Source organism: Cryptomeria japonica, chromosome 3, assembly GCF_030272615.1.
Source record: "Cryptomeria japonica chromosome 3, Sugi_1.0, whole genome shotgun sequence".
NCBI classification, from domain to species: Eukaryota; Viridiplantae; Streptophyta; class Pinopsida; order Cupressales; family Cupressaceae; genus Cryptomeria; species Cryptomeria japonica.
The window spans coordinates 659,825,744-659,835,373 of NC_081407.1; the positions used below are offsets into that span (position 1 = coordinate 659,825,744).

At 32.2% G+C, this 9,630-nt stretch overlaps 1 protein-coding gene across 1 annotated transcript; it reads left to right on the forward strand.

The window, feature by feature from the left end:
• Positions 1 to 679: 679 nt before the first annotated feature.
• LOC131068404 (ribonuclease 3-like protein 2) lies at positions 680 to 4,725 on the forward strand. Its single transcript, XM_059217620.1, has 5 exons — positions 680 to 1,132; positions 1,450 to 1,599; positions 1,709 to 2,173; positions 4,405 to 4,424; positions 4,617 to 4,725. Exons 1-5 carry the CDS (start codon positions 680 to 682, stop codon positions 4,723 to 4,725), a joined length of 1,197 nt encoding a protein of 398 aa, XP_059073603.1.
• The last annotated feature ends 4,905 nt before the right edge of the window (positions 4,726 to 9,630 follow it).

A 9,630-nucleotide genomic window follows, 5' to 3' on the forward strand; every position in this document is an offset into this window, starting at 1 on the left:
GGTTGAGGTTATGTTAGGGATATGTTCAATTAAAGTTAGGGTTAATTTTTTGGGTAAAGTTATCATTAGGGTTCAATTAAGGTTAGATTAAGGATTTGGTTAAGATTAAATTAAGGTTAGAGTTAATGTTGCGAAGTCATTGTGAAGCCATTAGAGTTACTATTCTAAGAAAAAAGGTTAGGTTTAGGGTGTCAATTTTAGGGTTAGGGTTAAGATTGAATTAGGATTTAAGTTAGCATTACAATTCATTCATGATTCAAATAGGGTTAGAGTTAGTGTTAAGATTTAAATAGAATTAGAATTTAAGAAAAACTCTATAATAGTATTATTATTTTTTAAAGTGTGAAATCTTCTTCTTGGGGGACAAAGTCTGCCAATGATTTTAGAGTTTTAGGTTATAGAATGATTTCACAAATAAATAATTAATTTCTACCATGAAGGCCTAAGAAATATTGTATAAGTTTCTAGAAGTGTCTATGTGATGGGTTATGTAAATATATTTTAATTTTTGTATTTGTGAACTCTTTCATTTATAGGTTCTAGAGTTTTCTTATTGTCTCTATATAAAGGCATTTTGTAAATCATTTTTCATGCAAGCAATACAAAAATATGTTTTATTGTATGTTGTAGCACATTGGTGTTGATTGTTTTTCTTTTGTCTCTGCCCACCTACAATAGAATGGATGAGCAATTGGATGATAAATGCTTGGAAGAAAAAATAGATCAAATATTTTCCAATTCAGAACATAAAATTCTTTTAGATAGATTGAGCGAGTTAGAAGAGGTTTTGAATTACAAATTCAACAAAAGAAATCTTATTGAAGAAGCCCTCACTCATTCCTCTGTAATTCTAAATTTTAGTACAGAATTGGAATTGTTGGGTTTGAATGAGTGTGAGATCTCTAAACATTTGAAAATTAGGGGCCTCTATTCATATGAGCGCTTGGAGTTTTTGGGAGACGCCATTTTGGGTCAATTGGTTACAGTTTATCTGTATAACCCAGACATGCAACCAGGCATCTTGACCCGCTTGCGGTCTGCAAATGTTAGAAATGAAACACTGGCTCATGTGGCGGTGAAGCATGGATTGTTTAGTTACCTTCGTTTTGAATCCACAGATCTGAAAGAAGCTGTAAGATTATTTTCTATGGCCCCTCTATCCTGTTTTTTTATAATTATTAGTTTTATGAGGAGTCATCTACAATGACAAAATTATAGGAGCTCACTACATCAGCCGTCAATAAAAATGAAAAATTCAACAGTAAGAAAACAAATAACATATATATGTTTCTATTTAAAATATTTTATGTCATTAGATTTTATTTGTTTTCTATTTTTAGAAAACATGTTTACATTTAAAAGATCTAATAATTTCATATTAGATTTAATTTGATCTGATTTTTAAGTTTGATATATCTGATTAATACTTTTTTGAATTTGAATTTTTAGATCGAGAAGTTCACTCCAATTGCAAAAAATGAAGTAAAACATCATCGTTCTTACCATTCAAACGCTCCAAAAGCTCTTGCTGATATAGTGGAATCCATCGCTGGTGCAGTCTTTGTAGATAGTGAAAATTCTGTAGACAAAGTTTGGAAGGTACTAACATGTAATCTAAAACTTCTATTTGATTTTTTTATATGATATTTGTAAGAAAGGTACTAAATGTATTTTTTATAGGTATTTGAACCATTGTTACAACCATTAGTTGGTCCAGAGACACTTGAGAGGCACCCAGTTGCAGAGCATCAGGAATTGTGTCAAAAGGAGGGGAAATCCTTTTGAGTACTTCACTTATATAGTGGACAATCTTTTGGCAACTGTGGATGTATTTATAGATGGGGAGTTGATGGGCAGCGGAGAAAATGAAATAAAAAAATTGGCAAAGAGAGCAGCCGCTAGAGATACCTTTCTCAATTTAAAAGTAGAAAAGAGAAAACCATTGTTACAACCATTAGTTGATCCAAAGACACTTGAGAGGCACCCAGTTGCAGAGCTTCAGGAATTATGTCAAAGGGAGGGGAAATCTATTGAGTACTTCAGTTATATAGTGGACAATCTTTTGGTAACTGTGGATGTATTTATCGATGGGGAGTTGGTGGCAAGTGGAGAAAATGAAATAAAAGAAGTGGCAAAGAGAGCAGCCGTTACAAATGCCTTTCTCAATTTAAAAGTAAATAAATAAAATCTTCTCTAATTGTTTGATTTTGATAACACAATTTTGGCAATTGAAAGACCTAGTTCAATGGTTAATCCAGAAGTTCTGGATGAGAACTTGATCGATTTTGTGCACTTCTTTTTATCATCCTGTTCAAAATATTGATCCCACTCCAGATGATACTGATCCCAGTAACCTGCTATGTACTGATTTTGGGTGGGTCTTTTTTGATGTTGACGTTTTGCTATATACAGATTTTGGGTTAGTTTTTCTGGTCTCTGCAATGTATTAGCTGCATATGGATGGGGTCCCTGGGTTCTTTACTGATCAAGAGTATATTGTAAACAACTATTTTGTTATTAATACAATATTTCAGTGACGGTTGTCATTTTTATGTTTTTTTAAAAAAATTGGCTGTATTTTATTACAGAGGCTAGAGATCCATTTACAAACATACTTAAACTAAATTGGGTGGCTGAGAATCATTCATTCATGACTGGTTGAGAATCATTTTATTAATTTTGTTTTTAATATTTAAGTATTTTATTCTAGATCATTTATATAATTTGAGTTTTCTTCATAGATAAGTAGAGATCTAATCAATCTCTTTAATTTTTAGAGTATTTAAATCTGAATGTAAACGATCTTAATATCTTCTTCACGAATACATCAATAGGTCATGAAGTTTTGGTTGACGTCTCCATGTGCAAAAAGTAATTAATTTATAACGCATGGCTTTATTTTTTCTCTATCATTATCACTATTTTCTTGCATATCAAAAAATATAGGTTCTGGGAAATGCATGAAGGTATCTAAAGCTTTTTCACCGAATCTTTTCTGCTATCTTCATAGTCTTCAATAGTTGCTATCGGTTGCATTTACAAGCAATGAGAAATATTAGAAACCAGAACTACTATGCAGATTTCTGATTTTTCCATCTCATTTATATATTATATCTTATACAAAGACAATGACTAAAACTTCTGTACATTTTTCATAATTCTGTAAGTCAGAATAGAGTCGAATAAATGACTGAATGGAACAAGTTTTGTCAATCCTATCTGCAGTTAGAATAGGAAACTTAATGTATTGAAATCAAGCATTGAAAGATAATTTTGCTTTAATGTATTGAGTGATAGTGATGTAAAACTGCCAAAACATTCAGAAACTTAACAATGTCTAGATTTCCTAAACATCGCGAGACATTGTGGAAAACTTTTATTTTCAGAAGGATTTGCTAGATATTGATTTTTTTCCAGATGGGTGTTTGTTCATTGTGGACGACTTTGTTAAAATTTTCGACAAATGGGTAATTCTGAAGAGTATTAATTCTCATTTTTCTAAGGATTTGAAAAATTTATTAGTGATCAGGTACTTTGTTGAATTTTTGTGAGAACATGCTATTTTTCCGTTGTGGAAGAATGTGAAAGTGCTTGCAGATCTACTAGCCCTAGCTCAGAATACGCTGGTGCTAGCCCTAGCTCAGAATCATTGGCTACTACGTATCCAAACGTTCTCCCTTCCTGTGTCCGTCGCAGGGTCAAATGTTACATAGGAATCATAATAAGTAAACAATCGAAACAAAGTTAAACTCAATGAAAAGAAAATGAAACTAAAATTTGAAATGAAATCTAAACTATTAATGCTGAGAAAGATGTGTAGAGAAAACCATTAAAATGGAATCAAAATTAGCATTTGTTTGAAGACATTCAGCTTCAGAGGTATCTAAAATCCCATTCCTAATATCAATTTATGTACAAATATATATCTTACAAAATTGACACTGAAATGATTTAATGTTCTGTTTTGGTGAGCTGAGAAGCTGTGGCATCTAAGGCACTCTAACTTTTCAATTTCACCTGCAGCTTTAAACTCGTTCACTTGTTATTGGGCAAGCACAGCAGCTATAAATCATTCAAATCTAAAATTCCCTTTTGTGTGCTTCTGCACTGAACACCGTACAGATTTGCATGCTTTTCCTGAAAACTTTCTTCCTTTTAACAAAGAATTTCATTTATATTGTTTTAATTATGGGAATGTGTAAGCCCAACCATCGATGCAAAGTTACAGCAGTAATTATTGAAGATTTCCAAACTTTCATTTATGAACCTTATCTTATTTATTCACTCTCATATCTGCAGATATCGCATACTATTTTGTGATTTAATAATTGTTTCAATCTCTCCACCATGTGCACTCAGATTTCTATATATGTCTGAGTTTGTATTTGTTTTGTACTCTTTCAGGAGTACAAATCTGTAGAACTGTATGAAGTCTGTGACAAGGTGTAATGTTTCTATCTATTTTTCGATACTTTTGAGTATGAGCAGAAGCTCAGTCAAGGTGTTTGTGTGAAGAGATGAAGTTCAAACAATCCATTTAGTATTTTATTTTCGATCAATATAAATAATTTATTTGTTTTATTTGTGTTCTTTTTCATTCCATCAATTGATATCAGAGCCCAGGGTTTACCAGTACCAGGGAGCCAGAATAGCCTGAGGGAGTGTACACCAGAAGAACCTGGTGTGAGTGTTGATCTAACTGTTCGAGAAGGAATCATCACATAGAAGGCTGTTGCTGATGATGTGTTACTCTAAAAGGAGTCACCAAAGAAGATTGCAGAAAATGTACTAGAGTTTCTGCTTAACAGACTCATTAAGTTTGCAGTCTTTAGAAAAGGATGCAGTAAGTTTGAAGATTAGAAGATCTTGAAGAGATCGTATGTCATACGAGAAGTTGAAGAGATCGTATGTCGTATGAGAAGTTGAGGTTATTTGCATCAAAGTTTTTCCACTTCCAAAATCAGATAGCCATTGTCAACAAAGGAAGACATATCATAGAAGTCTTAGACTGCAAGGAGAAGAACATATGCAGCCATAATCTAAGTTGCCCTTGTTATAGAGAAACCACTAGAGAGAGATCAAACAAAATGAAAGAAAAGTGAAATAAAACATTTAGCCGCCGCCCAAGGGAGAAGTTGTAGCCTTCAGGAACACAATAAGAGTTGCTGCTTTAAGAGAAGAATAGAATTGCAATTGCCAGTTTGAAAGTTTGAACAAATCACCAAGGAAGAAGAAATCATCGAAGTATACAGTTGAAACTGTTGGATGACAGGTTTGTTGTTTTCTTGTTTTAAGTTTGAAGAGCTGTATGGAAGTTTAGAGGAGAATACCAGTAATTAAGAAAAGATAAACGGATTTATGTAAGTAATATACCAGGTCAGTACAGCCCACTAAAGCTAGGACAGTGTAACTCTAAAGAATGTGTTGACAAAAAAAACAAGTGTATTACAGTTAAACCTAAAATGGACTGCTAACCATCCTAACAGAATCTTAGGAAATTTTTAGGTTTGATTTCTAAACTAAAAGATTTTAGATATTTTAGATCTGAAACATCAGTGAAAAAATGTCAAGAAGGAAATTGAAATTGATAACTGTAATTCAGAGGGAGTGTTGAAATGTGTAATCCTATGCAAAGTTACAATAGTCTTATCTATCAAATGTCATATCTGCAGATATCCCATGCTATGAGTGATTTGACGATTGTTTCAATCTCTCCACCATCTGCACTCATATTTCTATATAATGTGAGTTTATAATTTTTTTTAACTCTTTCAAAGGTTCATCTCAGTAGAGCTGTATGAAATTTGTTAGGAGGTGTGGTTCATCTCTGTAGATTTCACGTGTAATGTTTATACTTATGTTATGATATTTGTAAGTATGAGAAGAAGCTCAGTCAAGGTGTTTGTGTGAAGAGCTGAAGCTCAAACACGGTGAGATTACTTTGTTGTCAAATGTTGGTAGAATATTTTGCTCTTTGAAAAGTAGGGAATAGGATATGAGGATTGACGGTAGAATTATAGTTTGCCATTGTATTATTTAACATTTTTAAATTAAGAATACTGATTGCCAAAATCAATGAAAACAACTTTAAAATTGTATATTTAATTATGGGTGTTCAAATATTTTACATCACCATTAGGATTTGGCTTTTTCTATAATGTTGATTAAATAATAATGTTGATCAAATAATAAGAGATGAAGGAATCTAAGGGTAAAAGAAAGGAAAAGTTATTAGTACTTGTCATTAGGTTAGTATTATTGCAACCAGTTGCTATTGTTTTCTGTTAACTCATTATGCATGATTTTTAAGTTTTTAAATTATAAATATTAATTGATCATAATCCAAACTTAATTTTTGAATTATATTCAATATATCGGGTATTATATCATAATAGCAAGAATAACAATATATTATTCTATATGGATGAGGATGATAGTGGTACTGCCATGGATTGACGTGATATCAAGGATATGGAGGATCCTATAGACCAAAGAAAGAAGGGGAGCTTATGGTGACCCCAGAACAAACATGAGTATTTTTCCTCCAAGGTGGGCTTACGGTGACCTTGGAACAAAGAGTAGTAGGAAAATCAATCCTCCAAGGTGGGTGGCTAGCAAGAAATCGAAACTTACCAAATATAGTGGGTCCAAAGTCCTAGACCACGATTAGGTTGGACATTCCTATCAAGGTGGATGATGAGAAACAGGGTTTGCGATTAAGGAAAATAAAGGGGAGATAAAAGAGGAGAGGGTGATGGGAAATATGCTATTGGAGGCTACCACAAGTCAGGAGAACTATTGGAAGTGGGATTAAAGGAATTGTGGACACTTTCACGGAATCCCTGGACCCAATAAATTTGAGAAGATCATGAGTATGATCGAGAAAATTTCTCAGGATGTGGAAACTATGAAGGGTGAAAGAGTACAGAATTGAGAAGCTGGAAGAGGATATGAGTGAGATCAAGGAAAACCTAAACAATCTAGTGGAAAATACTAAATTCATGCACTCTCTTAGCTGAGTGTGTAGTCCTATTGTTTTGGTTTAGCTTTTTTGGTTTGTCCCTTGTTCTTCTTATTTTTTCCGTCTGGTTGGCTCCTAGCCTTGGTCTATAATACTTTGAGTTTCAGCTTCCGGTAAAACTTGTTTATCTTTATCAAAAATAATATATTATTTATTATAATATTAAAATTATTTAGAGCTATTCTCATGTAATTTAATATTATATCAAAATATTAGACAATATTATAATATATCTTAATATTTATAATACAATCTCATTTTTTGAAATCAAAATTAAAATCTTATATACTAATCTTATTACATTTGTTACTTTATTATATAAAACCAACATAATATGTAAAAAAAATGTCATTATAAACAATATAGTTTATAGTAAAAGAAGGTGACCCACGTAAATAACCAAGGAGAGTATGCAAGGTTGAGATGGAGTTGTTGGATTTTGACGGGCTAGAATGCATTTATTAATTTTTACAAGTAGTTACGATCATAAGGAATGGAGGGATAGGATGGATTTCAAAGATTAAGGTCTCACAATGAATGAGAGCTGGCAAACAATAGTAATTAGACAAGTATCAAAAGGGGATTAATTGGAAAGGTTGACTTCAAAATCACTTCTAAAAATTAGACATAGAAAATGATGGATAACTAAGGTTTGGTGAGATATTTTTAAAAAAAACATCTTTGAAGATAATATTTGATTTTTCAAAAAGAAAAGATTTTTCTTGTTGTACATTCCAAGAAATATGGAGAATTTAAATTTATGGTTCATTGAAAAGAGAAATTATATCCACGTGCATGCATTATTTAACTAATTTAAATAAATTAGAAGATTTTGGAAATAAGGTTAAGCCTAATTAAATAAATATTAATTCATTTGATTAAAGGTGAGGGCTGGAAGCAAGGATTAAAAAATAATTTGAAATAAATATAAATTAATTTAATTAGGGATGAAAGATAAAAGTAAATGATGTCTAATTAAGTAATTAATTTTTAATTGATTAGGATAGGGTCAAGTCAAATGTGACTAAGTATGATAAAATTTAGGTGTCTACATTTTGTCTCTTTTTTATATGACATCATAATTGTAAGAAGTGACATTGTATCAAAGAAGAATAAAATGTAGTAGGTAGAAAGGGATGAGGATTAGGTAGAATAATGAGGAGGGATTTTGTATACCCCAACAAGAGGATAGATGGGTTTAAAGACATGAGTATGCTTTCAAAATTGATGGGAGGACTAGAGGATGAAGGATGAAAGTAAAAATTAGAGGATGGATGTAAATCATGTTCTAGTGGTATAATTAACCTTGATATCGTATTACTTGATATTATGCACCAAGGTATAAGGAACCAAAACAACAATGTATGAAACTACATGATCGAAAAGGTCAAATATAAAAATATACCTTATGATACCATGATGATGTTATGGCAACATAGTGAAGGACCATGGTAAGTGAAATCAATGATAACACACACTTGAGAAACAAACAAGCATGGACAACAAGACAAAATAAAAGTAGGATTATGTTCTTAGTCAAGATAAAAGTTGATTGGGCACTTGATTAATTTATAATGATGGGGATAGAAAATCTAATGATAAAAATATATTCCCAAGGAGTAAATTTGATGTATTCCTATGATGATAATTAGATTTAAGTTGAATGATGGATTATGTGGTGATTTGGATCAACATTTATGTCCATTCTTTGGGATGATGTGCAGGATTATAAAATTAGATTTATGAATTTTGATTACATTGAGTGGATTAGAGAAATGGAGAGAGGATAAATGGATTGGATTAGATTGAATTGTATGGATGATTAAGGAGAAGGGAATGCATGGGATATGATGGCCTAGATAGTGGAATAAATGAAAACTATAGCATCGTAAATTGTCACCAGGCCAATTTACACCTCATGTTTGTGGCCCTAATTTAGAGTGTCTACTTGTCATCTCCTACTTGGGTCTGTTTAGTGCCTTAACTCTAACTTTTACGCCTCATGCACCTACTAAATGATTCCATCAAGAGGTTTCCTCATTCCTAGGCCCAAATTTTTGTCCCTATTGAGGAGGACTAGGGTGCTATCCCTAGTCCTAGACCAGAGTTCCCAGTGCCTTGGTCCCCCTCATTGAGACCCAATTTTTAAGAGAAGGTTGGGACCTATCTCTCAATGGGAAATTAAGTTAGTGTTTCAATATGATCATTGGAGGTTAGCTTAATCAGTAAATTGACCTAGTATCTCATATACAAAGACATTAATCAATCCTAAGAAGTCCAACTCTTCACGTTCAAGCAATCAAGCATTCAAGCATTGAAGTCTTCATCATCAAGCATTTCTAGAGTTCTTCAAGGTTGGATTTTTTTCATTCAACCATTATGGAGAAAATTACAAAATTTATATGCAAGTATGTGTGTGTAATTAGGGTTTTGTCATGCTCATGTCATTTTATACAACATATGTGATTACATTCAAGAAGAAAATCTTCATTATCAGTCGTTATAGATCTAAGGTATATCCTTCCATTATTCATTTTAGTATTGTAATATTTTAATCAAGGTTAATTCATGAATTGGGGTTTGACTTAGGAAAATCCCTATTTCCAACC

Coding starts and splice junctions, on each gene's coding strand:
- LOC131068404 (XM_059217620.1), top strand. CDS start 680: ATGGATGAGCAATTGGATGATAAATGCTTGGAAGAAAAAATAGATCAA. Junction 1,133..1,449: donor CCACAGATCTGAAAGAAGCT/GTAAGATTATTT, acceptor TTGAATTTTTAG/ATCGAGAAGTTCACTCCAAT. Junction 4,425..4,616: donor GAGTACAAATCTGTAGAACT/GTATGAAGTCTG, acceptor AATTGATATCAG/AGCCCAGGGTTTACCAGTAC.